The sequence below is a fragment of the Nyctereutes procyonoides genome, unplaced genomic scaffold (genome assembly GCF_905146905.1).
Source record: "Nyctereutes procyonoides isolate TBG_1078 unplaced genomic scaffold, NYPRO_anot_genome, whole genome shotgun sequence".
Classification (NCBI taxonomy): Eukaryota; Metazoa; Chordata; class Mammalia; order Carnivora; family Canidae; genus Nyctereutes; species Nyctereutes procyonoides.
This window is the reverse complement of record NW_026575129.1, coordinates 2,932,900-2,956,218: the sequence shown is the minus strand read 5'-3', so window position 1 is coordinate 2,956,218 and position 23,319 is coordinate 2,932,900. Positions and strand designations below refer to the sequence as shown.

At 34.2% G+C, this 23,319-nt stretch overlaps 1 protein-coding gene across 2 annotated transcripts in view; it reads left to right on the top strand.

Annotated features, from left to right (window-relative positions):
- Positions 1-23,319, top strand: part of AP3B1 (adaptor related protein complex 3 subunit beta 1) — a 263,801-nt gene that overhangs the window by 48,268 nt on the left and 192,214 nt on the right. For both annotated transcript variants that reach the window (XM_055342262.1, XM_055342261.1), the window contains exons 4-6: positions 15,045-15,140; positions 15,753-15,913; positions 19,271-19,337. In XM_055342262.1, coding sequence (XP_055198237.1) covers positions 15,045-15,140; positions 15,753-15,913; positions 19,271-19,337 — 324 coding nt within the window. The remainder of the gene's footprint in view (positions 1-15,044; positions 15,141-15,752; positions 15,914-19,270; positions 19,338-23,319) is intronic.

Genomic DNA, 23,319 nt, shown 5'->3' with positions numbered 1-23,319 from the left:
TGCACTACATTTTAAATTAGATATTGTGTGTGATGTGAGGTAAGATTTGAGATTTCAAAATAATTTCTTTTTCCAGATACTCAATTGTTCTGATACCATTTTTAAGAAGACCAAATCTTTTCACCCTTTGAATTACCCTGCCACTTATTGTGAAATATTGTTGATCTGTTCTGTGCCATTGATCTGTTTGCCATATCACACTGCCTTGTTTACTATAGTCTTATTTTGAGTCTTGAAGTCTGGTAACATAAGCACTGCAGTCTTGTTCCGTTTTTAACATTATTTTGGGTAATCTGGGTCCTTTGTCTTTATGTAAGTGTTAAAATTAGCATGTCAGTATCTTCAAAAGCCTGTTAGGATTGATTTTGTTTACATTGAATTTATAGATCACTTTGAGAAGAATTACTATCTTTACCATATTAAGTCTTCCAGCCCGTGAATGTGGTCTTCTGTGATTTCCTTTTGCAGTATCTTGTAGTTTTTGGTATATGAGTTTTGCACATGCTTTAAATTTAGTTTTTAGGAGTTTTGAGTGCTATTTTAAACAACATTGTGTTTTTGATTTCATTTCCCAATTGGTTATTGCTAGCATGCAGAATTGACTTTGTATATTGATCTTGTGTCCTTGCTAAATTCACTTATTAGTTCTGAAAGCTATTTTATAGATTTCATCGGCTTTGTTACATAAATGATAATATATACAACTATAATTTTATTTTTCTATTCCTTTTTTCTTCTTGTCATATTATATTGAGTACAGTTTATATTACGATGTTGAATAAAAGTGATGAGAATGGTTATCCTTGTCTTGTTTCTCGTTTAGAAAGCACTGAGCCTTTTACCATTGATTATGATATTAGCTATAGGGTTTTTTTGCAGCTGTCTGTAATCCTGTTGAGGAGTTCTTTCTATCCCTACTTTCCTGGAAGTTTTTATAGTGAATGAGTTTTGAAATTTTTTCAAGTGCTTTTTCAGTAACTACTGAAATTATCATGATTTTTCTCTATTCTCTTAATATGGTAAATGAATAGGATTGATTTTCACTTACTAAACTTTTTTATTCATGGGGTAAATCCCTCATAGTCAGGATGTATTAAACGTTTATACTGTTAGAATTGATTTCCTAATTTTTTGTTAAGGAATTTTTCATCTGTATGTTATTGAAGGATTTTTTTTTCCTTGCAGTGGCTTTTGTTTTGATATCATGGTAATCAGGTTAATACTGGCTTTATAAAATGAGTTGAAACTTGTTTCTCCTTTGTTGTAGGGTATGTGTAGGGTTATTTTATCTTAAATGGTATTATTTTATCCTTACTATGAAATCATCTGGGCTTGGAGTTTATTTTATGGGAAGGTTTTAAATGATGAATTCAAGTTGTTTATTGAGTATAGACCTCTGTGGGAAATAGTTAACTCAGTAGGCTTGGGTTGCTCAAACGCTGTATATTCATTAGAAAGATGTTCTCATGACTCTCCCTTGTCTGTCTTGGGCAGACTGAGCTAGTGGACTATTCTCTCTGATGAAAGTGTTTAATGTCTCTGTCGTCTTGAGCCGTGGTGTACTAGTTTGTCCAGGTAATGTATGCTAAAAATGCAATTTATGGTAAATATCTGCTTTTTCTTTTCCTGTTCTGAAGCTTCTGTTACTGATCTCATACGTAGTGATGACAGTGTGTGTAGTTGTACGATATGTATGTGACTGATCCCTAATAAATGCTTTGGACGATCTTTTTCAGTCAAGTTTCCTGGTTGGCAATATTTTGACATGTCATCACACACTGTTGCTCAAGGAATTAAGCAGATCTTATGCTGATTCCACTGGTGAAAGGACTCTTGGAAGCTTGTGTCTGGTTTCCTCTGGACTTCACCCATGTATCTTGTCCTTTTGCTAATTTTTTACTATGTATGCTTTTGCTGTAATGAACCATAACCCTGAGTGTAACAACTTTTGGAGTCTTGTAAATCCTTTTGGCCAATCATCCAGCCTGAAGATGGTCTTGGTGGACCCCCAACACAGGGCTATTTAGATTTTCTATTTCTTATTGGACTTGGATTAGTAATTTGTCATTCAAGAAATTTATCCATTTCATTCAGGTTGTCAGTTTATTAAAGTAAGGTTGTTAGTAATATTTCCTTAGTATTAGTGTCTATGCCTTCTGTAGTGATATTTTTCTCTTTCCTTCCTGATATTGGTAGTTCTTATCTTTTTTCTTGATTAAATTAGAACCTAATCAATTGTATTGACCTTTTGAAAAATAGCTTTTGATTTTATCAGTTTACTTTTTTCTGTTTTCTATGTTATGATGGGTTTTTCATAATTAATGACTTTTGTATTTATCTTTCATATTTCACTTATACATAATTTAGGGTTTGTTCTTTTTTTAAATATCTTGAGTTGGGAACTAAAATCAAATCTTTTTGTTAACATAAACTTTTAACACTATTTCCTTCTAAACATTGCTTCATTTGCATTTTCCAAATTTAATGTTATGCATTTTTGTTGTTTAGTTAAAAATATTTTTTATTTACTTTATGATTTCTGTTTTGACTCCTGGATTATTTAAGAGTACATTGTTTAATTTCCTGACATTGGGGGTGGAAAGGTTGTCTTAATGATTTTATCCTTGATTGCTTTGTAACATGATTCTATTTTAGTCTTAAAACATACCTAATGTTATTTCATTCTTAAACTTTATAGGAACTTGTTTATAGATCATCAAAGTTTATTTTGGTGTGCATACCATGCTCAATTAAAGAGAATGTGTATTCTGCTATTGTTGGATATGTGTTATTTAAATAAATGTGGTTAATATTGGTTAGATTTTTAAAATTATTTTTACTGACCTCTTGTCTAGTTGTTCCACTGATTGCTAGTAGAGGGATTTTGAATCTCCAATATATATATATATATATATATTATAGTTAAGTACTCCCATCAGGCATCACTCTTTTTATGTCATCATGATAAATAGACCCTTTTATCCTAAAATAAGTCCTTCTTTATCTCTGGTAATACTTTTTTTTTTAAAGTCTATTTGATTTGTTATTAATACTGCCTCTCTAGCCTTCTCATCTCTTTGTATGGTGTATCTTTTCTTCATCTATTTGCTCTCAGCCTGTGTCTTTGTATCTAATGTGCATCTCTTACTAACAGCACGTGGCTGCATTTTTTCTCCATCCATTCTGTCAAACTGTGTCTTTAAATTGGATTGTTTATTCTTTTAACACTTAATATCCTATTGATGTGTTCAGATTTGAGTGTACTGTTATACTGTTTCTTTTTATTTGTTTCTTTTTTCTTTCCTTCCCTTGTTTTGGAGGAAATCCCATTTTAAATATTCTTGTTTTTATTTTTACTGTGTTTATTTTTGCATTATTTTTACTGTTGACTGTATTCTTTTTGTAGTCTTATTTAATATTGCATCTGTTCACTTAAAATAAAGAAATCTTACAGCTGTATACATTCATATTCCTTCTATCTTTTATACTTTAGATATTATACGTGTGAGATTAAAAACATCATGACATCATGAGACAATTCAAAAAAATTTTTTTAACAGATTTTATTTATTTAAGAGAGAGAGAGAGCACAAACGGGGAGTGGCAGAGGGAGAGGGAGAAGCAGACTCTGCTGAATAGGGAGTCTGATGAGGGGCTTGATCCCAGGACCCTGGGATCATGACCTGACCCAAAGGCAAATAAATGCTTAACCAACTGAGCCAGCCAGGTGCTCTGCAATTTTTGTTTTAAATACTCATGATATTTATTTACTTGTTTGTTTATTTAATTTAAATTCAGTTGGCCAACAACTAGTATAACACTCAGTGCTCATCTCCTTAATGCTCATCACTCAGTTACCCTATCCCCACCCCCACTTTCCCTTCTGCAACCCTTAAATACTCATGGTTTTTTAAAGACAAAAACCTAGAAAAAAATATTTATCATTTATTCAGATATTTACTATCCCAATGTTCTTTGTGTTGTTAAGATCCAAATTTCTATCATTATCTTCCTGCCTTAAAAAAATACCATTAGCTTTTACTGTGGTGCAGATCTGTTGGTGATGAAATCTCTTAACTGAAAGTGTTTCCATTTTATCTCTATTGCTAAAGGATCATTTCATTGGTTGTAGGATGCTGAGTTATGGAGATGTTGTTTTTCTTTCAGTGCTCTAAAGATACTTTAAAGATCCTCTTTAATTCCTTATGCAATGTCCCTATTAATTGAATATTGATAACACTTTTGTAATTTGTCCTTTTTCTCTTGCTGCTTTCTTGCTTTACTATTTATCTTTGACTTTTCAGTTGTCTTGGTTTGAGCTTCTTTGCGTTCATTTGTTTTGGGGTCTGTTAAGTATCTTAGATCCAAGAATTTTTGCTTTTGATCAAACTTAGGGAAATTTTGGCCGTTTTTTCTCTTCTCTTATTATTATTATTATTATTATTATTATTTAGTTTCAGGTGTACAGTATAATAATTCACTCCCAGACATCACCCTGTGCTCATCACAAGTACTCCTTAATCTCCATCACCTATTTAACCCATGCCCCTACCCACCTCCCCTGTGGTAACCATCATTTTTGTTTCCTCTATAGTAAGAATCTGTTTCTTGTTTTTTCTCTTGGTTTGTTTTGTTTCTTAAATTCCACATGTGAGTGAAATCATAGGGTATTTTTCTCTGCCTGACTTCGAAATTTTCACTTAGCATTGTGTTTTCTAGCTCCATGCATGTCATTGCAAATGGCAAGATTTCATTCTTTTTTTATGGCTGAATAATATTAAACACACACACACACCCCATCTCTTCTTTATTCATTTGTGAGTCGATGGACACTTGGGCTGCTTCCTTATCTTGGCTATTGTAAATAATGCTACTAGAAACATCAGTGTGGCCATAATGTCTTCATATAATATTTTGGTCCATTCTTTTTTTCTGATATTTAAATTACATATGTATTATATTTTTGATATTGTCTAATAGTGTATGAAGCTTTGTTTTGGTTTTCTTATATCTTTTTTTGTTTTCCTCACACTGGATTTTTATTCATCTGTTTTCCATTCCAATTCACTTATTCATTCTTCTGCCATTTTCATTTGATTGTTCAGTGCATTCAGTGAGGTTTTTTTCATTTTAGAATTTCTAGTTATTTTTTTTTTTTTTTTTTTTTTTTTTGCTGAGCTTTGGTTTATTCATTGAGAGCACATTTTCTTTTACCTAAGAGTAAGTGTTATAGCAGTTTTAAAATCATTGTCTGCTGGTTCCAGTACCTTCTTTATCTCAAGCTTGCATTTCATTGATTTTCTTGTGTTTATGAATATGTACACAGTATTCCAGTATTCCATTTCTTTAGTTCTTCTTCTTCTTTTTTTTTTTTAAAGATTTTATTTTTATTTATTCATGAGAGACACAGAGAGAGGCAGAGACATAGGCCAAGGGAGAAGCAGGCTCCCTGCAGGGAGCCTGATGTGGGACTGGATCCCAGGACCCTGGGATCAGGACCTGGACCCAAGGCAGATGCTCAACCAGTGAGCCTCCCAGGTGCCCCTCCTTAGGTATTATTATGTTGGGTAATTTCGAGCTCTGTTCTTGACGTTATATTAAATCACAGAGATTCTATATTCTTTTATTTTTCCTCCACAGGTGGTATTTTTGAAGGTGGTTACCTTGACTGGGTTCATATTGGAAATTCCATTAAGTAGCAACTTCGGCCTCATTTTGTATTTTTTGTCTTTTGCTGAGCTGCTTTGAGTCGATTCTCTGCTTGCATGATTCAGGAGTTAGACAGAGATGTGGGTAGAGACTGCTTGAGGAGCCCATCTCTGGCTCTCTCCCTGGTGGGATTCCCCTATTTTTTTCAGGGGCCATAATTTTCCTAGGTTCAGTTTTTTTGTTCCTTTGGTCAGAGAGACTGGTTGGACACATCAGTGCCTCTACTTGGATTTCATCCAATACTCATTTTGCCTCATCAGAAAGCCATGGGAATGGGAATTTACACAGCCCTCTTTCTTATCACCTTTGAGCATATACTCCTAACCAGAGTCTATCTGCTGCTGTTTCACCACCAGGGCCCACACTACTTTTGTAATAGGTAGTTTTTTAGTTTTCTGTGGGAGAATGTTCCAGTACAGTTTTATTCCAAAATTACCAGAGATGCAGTTATCTATTAAAGATAGTACTGCCCACTCCCTGAAGGTCTTTTTGTATTCTTTCATGTTTACCATTTGTGACCCTCTTCATCCCTTTGAAATACCACATTTGATATTATTTTCCTTATGACTAGAGGGCATTTCTTGTTTTGCTGGTAATGAATTCTTTCAGGTTTTATTTTAAAAAGTCTTTATTTTGCCTACATCTGAAAATGTTTTGCCTAGTAGAATTTACAGTTCTAGATTTGCAATCTTTTTTGTTCAGTATTTAAAAAATATTTCAGGGATCCCTGGGTGGCCCAGTGGTTTAGCGCCTGCCTTCAGCCCAGGGCGCGATCCTGGAGTCCCGGGATTGAGTCCCACATCAGGCTCCCTGCGTGGAGCCTGCTTCTCCCTCTGCCTGTGTCTCTGCCTCTCATGAATCATGACAGCGTCTCTCTGTCTCTCATGAATAAATAAATAAATAAAATCTTAAAAAAAATATTTCATTGTTTTCTGTCTTGCAAGTTTACTGTCATTGTTAATCTCCATTTCATTGTGTGTAATATGTCTTTCTTTTCTCTTGTTGGTTTTAAGGTTTTCTCTCTAGCACTGGTTTTAAAGTTTATTGTGATATGCCTTGGCATTTTTCCCCCCTCATCCTCCTTCAGGTTTGTTGAGCATCTTATATTTGTGGGCTTATGATTTTTTAAAATTTGATAACATTTCAGCCATTAGTTTTTTAATTTTTATTATTTTTATTTTTTAAAGATTTTATTTATTTATTCATGAGTAACAGAGAGAGAGAGAGAGGCAGAGACACAGGCAGAGGGAGAAGCAGGCTCCATGCAGGAAGCCCGATGTGGGACCTGATCCCGGGACTCCAGGATCATGTCCTGGGCTGAAGACAGGTGCTACACTGCTGAGCCACCCAGCGATCCCCAACCGTTAGTTTTTTAAAAATATATTTTGTCTCCTTTCTCTCCTGGCACTTCTAGTACACATGCAGACTAATTGATGTCCTATAGGTCACTGATGGTTTGTTCTTTTTTTCCTCCAGTCTTTTCTCTCTGTGCTTCATTTCTATTGCTGTATACTCAAGTTAATTGACTTTTCCTTTTGTTGCGCCTAATTTGTAATCTCTTCCACTGTATTTATCATGTTAGCTCTTATATTTTTCATCTCTAGATGTTTCATTGGATCACTTTCATGTCTTGCAGTTCTTTTACTATACTCATATTTTCGTCTGCTTTCTTGGGCATATGGCTCATATTTATAATAGCTATAAAATCCTTCTGCCTTTTTTTTAAAGATACTATTTTTATGTAAACTCTATTGCCAATGTGGGGCTCAAACTCATGACTCCAAGATCAGGAGTCCCTCTGCTCTTTCTGTCATTTTGAGTTTTTTTCTATGGATTGATTTTTCTCATGGTTATAATTCATATTTTCCTAATTTTTTAATAACCTTAGTAAGTTTTAACTCATGTTAAACAATATGAAATTTATGCTGTCAGTTGCTGGATCTTGTATTCCTTTAAATTGTGGTTTGTTTTTTTTTTTTTTTTTTTGTGGTGCACAGTCAAGTTATATGGAATCATTTCATTCTCGCAAAGCATACATTTAAACTTTATTAGGGACTACAGAAATATTTTTAGTCTAGGTTAATCCCACTCCTAAGGCAATACTTTTTTTTAGGATTCTACTAAAAAATTCATGTATTTATGAGATATTTTTTCTGTGGCTGTTAGGAACATTAATTATTCCTAGTTCTTTTTTTTTTTAAATTTTTATTTATTTATGATAGTCACAGAGAGAGAGAGAGAGGCGCAGAGACATAGGCAGAGGGAGAAGCAAGCTCCATGCACCGGGAGCCCGATGTGGGATTCGATCCTGGGTCTCCAGGATCGCGCCCTGGGCCAAAGGCAGGCGCCAAACCGCTGCGCCACCCAGGGATCCCTATTCCTAGTTTTTTGTGATCGTTGAGATCTGTTCTGCCTACCTTTTCCCAGTGTTTGTTTTTGGTGTTCTGTGTTCTTTGTGTTGGCCTTTTTTTGGTGGTGGTGGTGGTGGGGGGTCTGGTCTCAGGTAGTTTCATCTCATTCTTATACATATCAGTGCTTAGTCTAGACTTGGTTGGTGGAGGTCCTCTGCTGTGTGTGTGCTATCTCTGAAGTTTCCTTCTAGTTGTTTTTCTGCTCTGCAAATTCTAGCAGCCTTGGCCTCTGAACTTTTGCTATCTGTCTCCTAAGTACAGTGAATCTCCTGGATTCTGTTTGAGTTACCCTTTGTGTGCTGGTAGGTTTATTACCCTCTCTGGTAGCACTCCCCTCAGCTTTTCCCTCCGAGGATTCACTGTACTGTGCTGCTTATTGTCCAGCATATGAAAACTATTTTTTCTCTTGATTTTCTGTTTAAGGTAGGAGAGTAAATGAGGTCTCTCAGTTATTATTAAATTATAGCTTGATATAAAAATCTCTTAGCTTAAAAAGCCTTAAAAGCCTTAAAAATATATGAAACATTATTGAACAAATGAAACATTAGTCTCAGTTTTCCCTACTTTGATTGTGGAATTGTCAGTTTATACCTGACAATTGTATATACCTATACATACTTGAAAATTCACATCATCTTTTCCAACTTCTACATCAAACTTCTATAGCAGAGTCTTAAAGTGCTTTATGGCCAGAATATACTGAGTGAGCCATATATCTTTAGCAATTTTATAATCAATGCTTAAGTATCTTTAGTTTTAAAAACAAAGCATTTTTAAAATGAAAAGGTTGTGTAGGTACAGGAAAAAATAAGAGTGACTAAAAATAATCTTTTTCTTTTAAGATGTTTATTTATTTATTTGAGAGAGATGGAGAGTGAGAGAGCACAAGAAGGGGGAACAGCAGAGAGAGAGGCAGAAGCAGGCATCCTGCTGAGCAGGGAGCCCCATGCAGGACTCTATCACAGGACCCTGGGATCATGACCTGAGCCAAAGCCAGACACTTAACCGACTGAGCCACTGAGGCGCCCCTGAATAAAATAATCTTGACTTGAGAATGATGGTAGAATTTTTTAAGTAGAGCAATAAGTCAGTGTGGTCACACAGCTATTAAGTTTAAGAGTCGGAATCCAAAGTCAGGAGTCTTAGCTTCAGAACCCATCTTAGACCATTCCCCTTTCAAAGCCATTCTTATTTGAGGCTTCCTTCCTCTTCCTTTTGCCTTAGTGATTTTGGCCCCATGTCAACATCTGGTATTAGCTATCCTTTGGGAGGTATCTGGCATTGGTATAAATTTTTTTATGTCTTAGAGATGGATAGAAATGAGCAAGTCCTTAGAAATTGGCAATAAATTAACTAGTTCCCCCTGGACATCTAGTCTTCTTGTAAACAGAAGATTCTGTATTATTTATTTTTCATCCAAAGCTGTTTGTACTGTTTAGTAGTTATAATAGTAGACCTTCCCTATTTGTTCATCTTTCCCCTTTACACTCAGATTCTCATATACTGCCTAATGTTCTGCAACAAAAATATCACTATAAACATAATTAATGGTCTATTTGTTGGATTTCTTTTGTTCTTGAAATACCTTATTTTTTGAATATGCTTATTAATCTTCTAATGTGAGAAAACTGACATAAGCTTAAAATTTATGTTTAGAGAATTATGTTTCATTCCTATCAACTGCAAAATTTCATTTTTATTAGTACATGCTGCCTTATACACACAGTTAAGCTGTACGTCATCTTCCATTTGATGTCAAACGATACCAAAAGTTACCTAGTAAGCAATCACTGGTTATAGTGCAAAAATAATCAAAGATTTAGTCAATAACTCATGAAGTTTGATGTACTAGTATTGATAAACTAATTAAACAGATCTGCCTGTGTTCTTCCAGCCTACTGGGGCTCTGCTATGATTAGCTTTACAGCAAGGAGTGTTGTAACATTGAATGAAGGTAACTGATCAGAGAATGGTGTAGTCACGGAGCTTTAAGTACTCCCATTTCTGGTCACAGAATGGTTTCAAGGAAACTAGGCTTTCTCTGCACACCTGCAGCCAGTCGGTGCATAGGCCTCTTGTGGTCAATATTGATTGATTCTTATAACAGAACTAGAACAAATTTGGTGTTTTGCAACCTTCTGTGATTTAATATTGTTATGCTTTTTGCTATAACAGTCACAAAAATCCTTCTCCAATAGTGAGTAATTACAGCAATGCCTGCTAGCTCAGCTGTGGATCTGAATGTTTCAGTATTGCCAATATAAACCCCTGGATATATTCTGGAGTTCATAATTCAGCTTTAAAAGTTGGCTGTACAGTTACTTGGTAAATAAAGGTGTTGCTGAGAAATCACAGGAGGATGAAGGGATGGGTGCATTCTAACCCATTTTCTTTGGAAACTTTTCAGAGAACGGTAGCCTGGATCTGAATGTAATTAGTAAGGAGAAAGAATACTTTAAATGGTTAATTAAAAAAAAAAAGCAAAAACCACAAGTTAAAGACTGGAGGCAATCCTTGTAATACCCATCATTTCTTCATATGTTGATGTTTTTTAGGCATCTATTTGGTGAATTATAACTATTGGTGGTAAAGTAGATCCCTGATGTTGCAATTTAATGGAAAATGTCTTATTACATTTTTTTAGTGTACCATTGGGCTGTGATGTTTTTGTTCAGCTAATTATTGAAATCTTACTATATATGCCAGGCATGTGATTAGGCCTGAGCATAGACAGATGACTAAGGAATGGTTCCTGTATTTAAGTAACCTCTTGTTGATTCTAAGGTGAATTTGAGAAATAACTTAAAAAATGTATCTGTGTATTGATTTGATTTATTGAAAATGCTATAAATCAGTCAGCTAGCAAATGTTAATTGCTTTTTGGCACTGTTATAATCCTAAGAACTTAAAAATTAGGTTGTGGAGAAAGCTGTCTATATCTCAATTGGATACATGTTTCTTGAACTGTAATGAAAAACTTTATATTTCCATTTAAATATAATCTAAAACATTGGGTATATTTTGGATCATATGGTTGCCATCTTACATAGTAGTATCCATAGTTTTGGAACCTGCGTGTATTCTTGTGTAAGATTGCTTGTTCTGAGTGAACATTGAAAGGGTTTGTGGACTTTCAGTGGCCTTAGTGGGTTGATATCATCTGTAGTTATGTGATCACTTGGGTGAAACAGCTGTTGATTGATTGGCACTCAGAGGTATGTTTTTTTTTTTTTTTTTTAAGAGTGTGTTTGTTCCTGATAGGCTAATGTTCCAAAGTAAGGGACTGTCACAGATTGGTTGACTGGCAGTTTGTTCATTTAGCTTGGGCTTTTTGTTGACATTTTAAAGAGGTTTAAAACAGTTTCAGTGGCTGCATCTTATCAGTGCTATAGAAAAAGCTGTCTTTATAGAAATATATAAACTTAGACATATTTTCGGTTTGAGATTTTTTTTTTATAATGAAACAGTTTAAAATACTTTTATAATCAGAGAAAGTACTGTTCTGCTGTAGAGGAGATCTGGAAGAGGAGATTCACCCCAAAGTAAAAATATCTTTATTGTTTTATCTGAACACAAAATTAACATTCATTGTAAAAAAAAATTAATAAAGATGTAAAGAGTGAGAGTTACGGTCGCTGGATAATATTACCACTCAGGTATAGTCACTCTTAACATTTTAATATATAGATTTCTTAACTTATGCTTAGGTTTGAATCTGGTTCTTCATTTAATAGATGTGCTTTCTTGGTCAAGTTACTAAACCTTGTTGTGTTTCAGTTTTTTCATGTGTAAAATAGGAGTAACAATACCTGTTCATTGAATTGTGCATTTAAAATGAATTAATTGCACATAGTTAGTGCTATATATGTGTATTTTTTTATTAATATAGAAGTGAGATCATATAATACATACTGTTTTGCACCTTTAAACATTTTACAAAGACATTTTTAATGTCAAGTACAGATTTACTTAAATCTATTTAGGGACTGCCTAGTATAGTGTTATGGGTGTCATGTAATTTATTTTACTATTCATCTTTGATGGACATTTTATTGTTTCATTTTTGCTTTTTTAAAAAAATATTTTATGTATTTATTCATGAGAGACACACACACAGAGGGCGAGAGAGAGGCAGAGACACAGGCAGAGGAAGAAGCAGGCTCTTTGCAGGGAGCCTGACGAAGGACTGGATCCTGGGTCTCCAGGATCAGGCCCAGGGCTGAAGGTGGCGCTAAACCGCTGAGCCACCCGGGCTGCCCTCATTTTTGCTTTTTGAAGATATGATTATCAGAACTTGGGGGATTGAGACAAAAAGTGCAAGTTATATTTGGGGATTGACTATTCCTCTTTGACTGGAAAGGAATTTTGGGGCAGATTCTAGACTGCATTGGGTACTGAGTTTTAATATTTTAAGAGTTTTTTTAAAATATTTTATTTACTCATGAGAGAGAGCGAGAGCGAGAGCGAGAGAGAGAGAGAGAGAGAGAGAGAGAGAGAGAGGCGGAGACACAGGCAGAGGGAGAAGCAGGCTCCATGCAGGGAGCCTGACGTGGGACTCAATCCGGGGTCTCCAGGATCACGCTGTGGGCTGCAGGCGGCGCTAAACTGCTGCGCCACCGAGGCTGCCCTAATATTTTAAGTTTTAATTTTAAGACTTAATTGATCCATTCACTATGAAAGAGAATTTGGAAATAAATGTTTTGTTAACTTTCACTTATAACCCTGTCCATACAGTGTAGAAGAATGGATTGGTATCAACATGGTATACTTAGCTTTTTTTTTTTTAATTTTTTTTAAATTTTTATTTATTTATGATAGTCACAGAGAGAGAGAGGCAGAGACACAGGCAGAGGGAGAAGCAGGCTCCAAAGGCAGGCGCCAAACCGCTGCGCCACCCAGGGATCCCGGTATATTTAGCTTTTTAAATAAATATTAATGCAGATATAGAAAGTATGCTCATTAAGTTTTCACTTGTACTTATAAAATTGTAAAGAATATCAAAATAGGTTGAAATACAAGTTAAAATCTAAAATTATCTTAAGAGGGTGCCATGCTGTATTGAATTTAAGATGTTGACAGTTTTTATAGATAAATGTTAGATCTTGCCTTTTTTTTAAAAGAAAAAAAACCTCACCAGAACATTTACTCAAGTATGGTTTGAGTAAATGGTTACATTTAGAAAAGATGTATTGTTATGTTTAAGAATTAGTTGTATCAGTGGAAGCCCCTCACATGGAACATGGCCTTAAACTTGTTTGTTCTCCTTAAACTTCATTTGTAGTTTGAAGTACTACACTGAAAGTATATAGACAAATTGGAATAAGTTTAGAAAGAACAAACAGGATGTGAAGTAACTGAAAACTATGCTGTTAGGGTACATTGTTGGCTTAATTGGTAGAGCATGAGACTCTTGATTTTGGGGTTGTAAGTTCAAACCCACATTGGGCCTATAGCTTACTTAAGAAAAATGAGACAAAACTACACTGTGTCAAAGGAAATTGGTGTATGAGGGAAGGGAAGGAAAGGAAAGCCATGGCAGTTATCCTTAAAGAAGTTCAGTTTTGATTAGTATGGCATAAAATATGGCCTGGTTAGTACTCTTTTTCCTTTCCAGAATCAATTCCTCCTATTTCCAGCTATTTCCCCTAGTTCCTGTGCTCTTTGAACAAACATTCCGTAAACTTTTAGATCTGCTGAGACATACACAATCAGGCTCTGGTATCTAAAGATACTGAGAAGGAAAAAAAAAAAAAGATACTGAGAAGGAAGAGGCTGTGAGCAGTTAGAAGGAAGCAGTTGATGAATTTTAACTGAAATTCTAATTTTTATTTAATTTTTCTGTTCATACTTCTGGTAAAGATTTAGCGATTAAATTGCCATTTATAACTGTTTTTAGAAGACGCTTCCAGTCTTGTAGAATTTTTATTACATTAAATTGGTATTGTAATATCTTATTCTTACTGAGCTAAAAATATGTAATATATATTGGAATGTAATATTACCATGCAATCAGAGTTGGGACTCCAGCACCTTTTGATTGATAAGGAAATTTTTTTAATTGATAAGGAAATTAAATTCAAATACTATATAGTTAATGAACAGAACCCAAATTCTTTCTAGTATTTATATCCCTCATTTTGAAAGTATTTTTACAATTCATTTATATTTTAATATTCTTGTTTGAGTTTTGCTCAGGGATTTTTTATTTTCTTCAGGAGGTAGTGTTACCAGACAACTGGTTCTGAACTCAGGTTCACCTGCTTCCCTGCTTGAAAATCAATAGAGAGACAGTGATGGTTGGAAAAGAAAAGTTGCCTTATTCAGGAAGCTGGCAGCCTGGGACTGTGGTGGACTTATGTTCCAAAGACCATCTTTCCTGTCCAGACAAAGCCAGAAGGTTTTAAAGGGGACATTGCGGGCTGGAGGTGGGCTACCTGCAGGGGAAGGTGGTGCCCAGGTGATAGTCATGGACATGACTTGAACAAATTTGATGGCAGCAGCAGCAATTGTATTCCAGTGTGGGCAGGACTCCTCTCTTGGGGAAGTCTGGTCCTTCCCTCCTCAAGGCCGGTGGTCTGCAGATCTGAAGGAATAAATAGGTTAGTTTATCTACAAAGGGACTTACTTAGGTCGGCAAGCAAGGAGTGCATAAGCTTGAAACAAGTTAGCCCTTAAGTCCTGTTGGAGTGTTACTACAGAACACCTTGATATAGGATGTTGCTATTATAGATCAGATTATTAAAATGCTTATTTTACAAGCTTTTTCTGTTGCCATTCATTATCCTGAAATATGTTATCTTTATATTACAATATAAGCTATTCAGTTATTTACTTTAAGAAAGTTGAGAATGGATTTGACATTCAAACCATTCAATTTTTAATTTTCACTCTGGCTAGGATTAAATTATTATTATTTTTTAACAGATCAAGAAGTTAGTATATGTTTACCTGGTCCGGTATGCTGAAGAACAGCAGGATCTGGCACTCTTGTCCATAAGCACTTTTCAGCGAGCTCTGAAGGTAAATAATAGAGTGAACCAGCAAATATCTACCGAGGTTTGTGGAGAGTTGAAGGTGTGTTACTTAAAGAAGTAGAGTAATAATCTAAATGACACAGTAGTGTTTTGAAAAGAGTTGAAAGGTCTCTTACTTTGCCTATTCAGTGTCCTTAGAAAATAATATATATAACTAATTAAGCCTTTCCCTGTGTTTCATTTTCTGTATGTTCCTTTATGTCCTATTTAATCATTATCGCGCATCAAAGAACTCTTCATCATTATACCAACTAGTTATTGAAAGTGTATAATGAAGGGACATGACTTTAAAGATAAAGTTTATAACCTGTAGCATTTTATGATTGTGAAACTCAAAAAACCCATTACTAAAACATGTTTAGCAATGAATGATCAACTAGAATTATAACCGTTACTTTTTTTGTCAAACATTATTCAGGGAAATAAAGATTTACTTAACTCTTTTTCCTTACCCATTTTCCATATACTGATTCTTTAAATTAAGTAGCTTTTTCCTATTATTATATTGTACCCTGTGCATACCAATTAATTTTGTCATAAAGATATCTTTGAAATATTGAACTTGAAATCTTGATGAATATTTTTATACTGTTTTTAGGATCCAAATCAACTAATCCGTGCAAGTGCTTTGAGAGTTCTGTCAAGTATTAGAGTACCAATTATTGTACCCATTATGATGCTTGCTATTAAGGAGGCTTCTGCTGATTTATCACCATATGTTAGGAAGAATGCAGCCCATGCAATACAGAAATTGTACAGGTAGGTGCTTTGTTAATAATACCAATGATCTCTAATGGTATGTGGAATGTTACAGCCTATGGAGGCTTATTTTATTAGCTCTTACTGTCAGTCTGTCCTCATACTAAGTAAACCCAGTGACAGTTTTTCTCCCCACAAACATTCTTTAGACATCTTTAACTTTATTTTGGTTATAGAGACCCTATGCTGGTTTTTACTTGTAAGCCTTTTAGGGCCTGTGATAATACAGATATTATTACTTAAAAATGAATGGAATTTGAATTCTCATTTATATAGTATATCTCTCATGTACACATACACGTATTTTACTAGAAAATGAAGATTTTTTTTCTGTTTATTGTATGGTAGAATCTTAAGAGTATTAGTCTCTGAACTTTGTTCTTTTTAAATTTATATTTAATTCTTTTATTTTTAAAAATTAATTTTTTTAAAAAATTAATGTATTAGTTAATTAACATTATTTTCAGAGGTGGAGGTCAGTTATTCATCAGTTTTATGATACTCAGTGCTCATTACATCAAGTGCCCTCCTTAATGTCCATCACCCAGTTACCCCATTCCTTCCCCCCCTCCTGTCTAGCAACCCTCAGTTTGTTCCCTATGATTGAGTCTCTTATGGTTTGTCTCTCTCTCTGATTTTGTCATTTTATTTTTTCCTCTCTCCCCTATAATCCTGTTTTGTTTTTTAAGTTCCACATGAGTGAGATCATATGATAATTGTCTTTCTCTGATTAACTTATTTTGTTTAGCATAATACCCTCTGGTTCCATCTACATTGTTGCAAATGGCAAGATTTCTTTCTTTCTTTCTTTTTGTTTTTTTGATAGCTGAGTAGTATTACGTGTGTGTCTGTGTGTGGGATACACTACATCTTGTTTATTCATTCATGTATTGATGACATCTGGGCTCTTTGCATAGTTTAGCTATGGTGGACATTGCTGCTATAAACATTGGGGTGCAGGTGCTTCTTCAGATCGCTACATTTGTATCTTTGGAGTAAATACTTATCAACTCACTTTGTTCTCCTTTCTTCCAATCTTGGCCCTGATGTTCCCTCCCTTGTCGTCTTTTATAGAGCTATTTTAACGAATTTTAAAATACAGCACCATACCATATTTGTATAATATTTATTAAAATATCCTACAGTGGCTTAATCCTTATGGAAAACCTAAATAAAAAGCCTAAATAAAAGCCTAAATAAAAAGCCTAAATAAAATAAAGTCATTATCTATAATAATTTAGTATTATTTTCTGTTACCATTGATTCCACAAGCTTTTATCAAGATCATTTTGTGTTTTGGTGTTGGATCGTTTGTGTAAGATGTATGAAAATGGTAGAGGATGTATTATCATATATTCGAGGAAAAAAATCAAACCAATGCCAAATAATTAAAGGCAAGTTAAATAAGATACTAGCATATGCGTTTCTATAAATATAAGGTGTTCCCTCTTTTTTCCCAATTGAAAAAGACAGTAAAATACAGGTGTGCTATTCCCAGCCATTCTTGCTCATAATTGTAATACTTAAGTACCTATTTGCCTGTCTCTCTGTCCACCCACTTGTCTATCATTCTCACTGTGCACTGGCACGCTGGATGGCGGCTGGCACCCAGGGCTGTCCTGTGGCAGAGAGGAAAGCACACTGTCTTCTCTGTGGTGCCAGCTTTGCCATTCTTGCCATGTGAGTTGCCAGCAAGTCCCTTGGCCTCCCTGGGCCTCGGTTCCCTTATCTGGGAAATGAGGGAGATGGTGATGTTCCTTCTAGCCCTTAGGCTCACTGAGGTGAGATACATCAGTAACTTTTCTGAAATCCTTAGTAAGATAATTACAGAAAACTCTTCAGAATAAACGATAATGAAAGGTTAAAAACAATCTATAAATATAGAAATGCATACTAACCATGACTGATAGGATGTGGCTCAGAGATTATTGTGTAGGGCTTCATAATGTAAAGATATAATGAAGGAAGTGGGATTAGTTAGGAAAAGACTGCTGGGAGAAGGGAGACTAGCTAGAATTTGAAAGAATTAAAAAGTTTGTTCAGATAATTATAATGGTCAGCAATAAACTTATATAAGTGTGTAAAAAGTAAAAATTCATTTTCTTAAGTTAATTGTCAGATATGCTTTTCACTCACTATCTTTTCTTGCTATATACTTGCAGAATAAGATCCAAGCTCGCTGTGACAGATTAAAGGTCCATCACTGGGCCCCACTTTACCTCTCCAGCTCCAGTCCTTACTCTCCTTGCCTGGAATTTATCATCTAGTAGCTCAGTACTGCCTCTTAGTCCTCTACAAAAATTTTTTTTTAAAGATTTTATTTATTTATTCATGAGAAACAGAGAGAGAGAGAGAGAGAGAGAGAGAGAGGCAGACATAGGCAGAGGGAGAAGCAGGCTCCCCCCATGGGGCCCAAAGTGGGACTTAATCCCAAACCCCGGGATCACGCCCCACGCTGAAGGCAGACACTGAGCTATCCAGGCGTCCTTACATAAAATGTTTTTAACTTAGGACTGTCTGTTTAGTTTTAACCTAGAAAAAAATCTCTTTTCTTCACTTAAAGCTAAATTGTTAAATTCATCTGAGATGTCACTTCCTCTAAGAAGTTCTCCATAATCCTTCTGCCTCCACTGGTGCTTTTTTTATTGTCCTCTCTTACACATATTTCTACTATAGGGTATGATTGTGTTTGGGATTTCATTAGACTGTCTTATTTGTCTTTGTATTCTTAAGCTTCACAGTAAATGGACAGTAGTTGAATTCCATTTTACGAAGAAATTATATTGTTACCAATATTTCAGTGCTTAGAGCTGCTAATAGGATGCATTTCTTAATTCTGTATATGTAAGCCTTTGCTTATATTGTTTTGGTTTTAGATGGCAGGTTTTGTAACGCATGTCTCTATTACTGAACTGAAATGATACCAGATTTTTACTTGGGAATTCTCTTTATTTGTTTTTAACCATTACGTATCCATAGTAAAAAATCATTGCTGTCCTATTACTTTTTTTCCTTAGTTAAAAACAGAATTCATCATTTATCTACTTGTAATTACTTTTTAAAGATTTTTCCAACTATTTTTTAGAAGTGAAGTTGATATTTAAATACTTTTTTAATGGTATTAGTGTGTCTGGGTTAATTAATATGAGCAACTTTGAAGGGAAAGATAGGACACATTTGGGAGTAAAGCATCCCATTTTATTTCAGAATTGTTTTGTTTCTTTTTATCTTTATGTAATTCTTGCTCTCCCTCTCCCCTAAAAGGTTTTCTTAATATTCTTGAAATGATTTACTTCATTTAAAATTAGAATTAAAGGGAAAAAACTTAATGTATGTCCTTTTCTTTTTATGTTTTAGCCTTGATCCAGAGCAGAAGGAAATGTTAATTGAAGTAATTGAAAAACTTCTAAAAGATAAAAGCACAGTAAGTGATAACCTTTTTGTGTCAAAATAAAATTGTGTTTTCTTTGCATAGTATTTTGCTGTTGTATATGTGGCATAATTATTCTTACTGACTTTGAAGTGGTATAAGTATTAATGGAGTTCATTAAAATCTTTGAATAAAAATATGTTTATAAAGAGAAGTATTGTATTTAGAATTTTAGACTGTTACATATTTCTTCATTGGAGTCTGAAGAAGAACAAGTTGGGAAAAAAATCTGTGGCTAAATTGTTAACTACTTTGAGTGCAAAGTTTTTATTTCAAGCAACGATTTCTTAGGATTTTTATTTATTTATTTTTAAAAAATATTTTATTTATTTATTCATGAGAGACACAGAGAGAGAAGCAGAGACATAGGCAGAGGGATAAGCAACCTCCGTGCAAGGGGGCTGGATGTGGGACTTGATCCTGAGACTCCAGGGCCACACCCTGAGCCAAAGGCAGACACTCAACTCCTGAGCCACCCAGGTGTCCCTCTTAGGATTTTTAAAGGCTGAATCACTTGGGAACAAATAACTGTTTTTAAAATTAAGTATTAGAAATTGTTAAAGAGATTAAAAAATTAGAGGAGTATGTTTTGGTATTATAAATGTGTTTTTAAAAAATATTCTAAAACACTTTTATGTGTAGGACTTTTATTCTGGTAAGAGTGATCATACTGGCTGTATGAGTCATCTTTTGTGAATGTACTTATCTCCTCCTCCCTTCCCCCCTCCCATTCTTTTTATATAGTGATAGTGAAGTCTAGGAGTAGTGATGACACAAGGGGTCTGTGATCAGATGTCTGGGGGATCTGGTATAATGGTATCTTTGATAGAGGCTTCTGTACCCCCATTATGGCTCACACTCTTGAGGAAAAGGATACCTACCCATCTTACGGTGCTGTCACCACGTATCAGATATCAGCATGTGTGTTGCTCAGTAGCAGCTCCCCAACAAAGTAGCCACTAGGTTCGTATAACTATTGTTGTATGGTTTAGTATATGGTTTATTTTGAGGAATGTTCAGTGTGCACTTGAGAAGTATGTGTATTCTCCTCTAGGTAGGTGGAGTGCTCTATAGATATGTTAGGTCTAATTGGTTTATAGTGTTGTTCAGGTCTTCTGTTTTTTTGTTGATCCTTTTCATTCTGGTTCTGTCCATTATTTAAAGTACAGTATTGAAGTCTCATATTATTGTAGGGTAGTCTGTATCTCCTCTTCATTTCTGTCACTGTTTAATATATTTAGGAGTTCTTTTGTTTGGTGTATATATAATTGTTTTTTAATTTTCCTTTTGTCATAAATGTCTATCTCTAATAACACCTTTGTTTTAAAGTCTTTTTTGTCTGATATAATAAGTACAGCTATTTTCCTTCTTATGGTTGCTGTTTACATGATATATCTTTTTCTTTGCTTTTACTCTCAACTTGTTGGTAATTTTGAATCTAATGTGTGTCTCCTGTAAATAACATATAGTTGGATTTTTTTAATCCACTATGACAACATGTGCCTTTTGATTAAATTGTTTAATCCATTTACATTTAGTATTATTGATTGAATTTATAGCTGCTGTTTACTTGTTTTTCTGTTTCATGTCTTTTTTGTTCCTCATTTCTCCTTCATTGCTTTCTTTTTGAATGAAGTGAATAAATTCTGTTGAACATTTTACTTCCTTTAATGAGTTTTTCAATATGTACTCGCCCTCCCACTATTTACTTAGAAAATGTTATATTACACATGAAATTATGGTTGAAGATTTCATTCCTAAGCCATCTGGAAAATTTAGTCTATCAAATAGCAGAAATCTTCATTGCATTTCTTCTATAGTGTTTGATGTAATATAGGAAGTAAGTAAACATAGATTTGGCTAATAAATGAAGACAGAAAAAAAAATTTGCTTTCTTTTTGTCTTCTGCATGGCATACTTGTTATCTGCTTCTAGGGACCAGATGTGGAATCAGTATTATTGGTATTATGGTTAACTTGATTTTAGTAATAATACAAAAACATTTAGTTTCTTTGATGTGAAAGACATTTGCCAAGGACTGTGGAGAATAAAATATGATCTATAAGAAACATATCCTTTATTTTAATGTAGTTTACCATGATTTCTGTTACATTATAGACTAACAAATTTGTTGCATGGCCCAGGAATGAAATCTGCATTTATAGTGTGTGCATGTCTTCCCAAACAAGATATGTCACAGGTGAAAATTGTAGTGTTTGGAATTAGAATTGGGTTTGTGTCTGAACTTCTGCCCCTTGGTATCTATATATTAAGCCTTCCTAAGTTTCAGTTCCCTAATATGTATGGCTTGTAATTTCTAATGATAAAGTGTTATTTGTGTTTAAAGAGCTGTTGTATTATAAAACCCTTGTCATAGTGCCGGACACCATAAAAGGGGATTAATACATATTCCAAGTAAGCTATCAGGGACTGAAAATGGAATGTAAAGGATAATTTCTTTGTAAATTTGCAACAGTTGGTTATTAATTTCTGACCATTTATTTCCAAAACACAGAAAACATGGAGTACTTGTTCCTGGTAGATATTTAATGTTTGTCGAATGATTGTGGAATTAATTTGTTAATTTTTTGGTGATTGTAATTAGGTGTTTACTATCATTTTTAACACTTTGCTTCCCAAATGGTGTATATTCTATTTAGTGTTTGCAGGTAGATCTTTTGGGAGCTTTGATGGTCTGTCACTTAATAGGCACTCATTTTTCCCAATGTTTCATGTTTATATATTTTTTAACTCAAAAGACATCTTTATTTTTCTGCCTGTATTAAATGGCAGTATTTTATACTGATATGTCTTACAAAAGTACAGGGTTCCTTCTAGCCTCCTACCGTTTCGTTTTCCTTATCCAACATTAAAAAATGTGGCTCTCATTATCCTCAGCATACTTACTTGTTCAATCCCAAGATAAGAGCAAGTGTTTCAGAATGCTAGCATGTACATTTGTGGGAGTGGTGAGATGAGTATTGCTAATTGAGTTAAATATTGGTTTAGAGTTGTATTAATATGTAGTTTGACCTCTTTGATATTACTGTAAATTGAAATTGCTTCACATTGAGCTTGTTATATTGGCATATAAAAAAAGTTCTTGATTTTCTGTATGGTAATTTTATATCTTGCTTCTTAATCAAGTTCTCTTATTGTTTGATTTAGTTATATCATTTTTCTGCATAGTTTATTCTAGAAAATATATCATCTGCCAATAGAGTGATTTTACTTCTTCTTTTCCAATTCTTATGACTATTCATTTCTTTTGTGTAATTATAGACTTGTATACCAGTAGTAGTGGAGATGGTGAGCATACTTGTTTTGTTTCAATCTAAAGGAAGTGCCTGTAATGTATCTGTATTAAGTAAGATGCTGACCCTGATGATTTTCTCTTTATCTTTGAAATTTAATAGCTTTAAATGGTGTCTCAGGGTTATGTGATGTGGGTCAATTTTTTTCTGGTACTCTGTGAACATTTTAAAAATGTAGATTCAGAACTTATATTATTTCTAGCAAAGTTTTTTTTTTTTTTAAGATGATGGTTTTAAACAATTTTGTTCGTTACTTTTATTTCTTCCAGGGTTTCAATTTTATGTATGTTGGATCTTCTTTTCTTATCTACATTTCAACCACTGTCTCTCTAAACCTTTTTACTTCTTTCTTTACCTCATTTTTGTTCACTTGGTTTTTTACCTTTCTTTAATTCCCCTTACTAAATTTTCATTCAACTGTTTTCTTGCAGGGGCACCTTGCAATTGAATTATCATGTTGACTATTTTCTTCTCTTTTCAGTTCTTTCTTGGGTTCAGTCAACGTCTGTTTTATTTCTTCCTGATGTCTTTTGTTTATTTCTGTTCTCTTTTATGAATTTCTGATGCATGTTCATTTTTCTTATCTTCAGATGCTTCTTTGAGGGTGCTTACTTCAATTTGGAGTGTTGTGTTAGTTTTCTTATGCTTCATCATTAATTTTT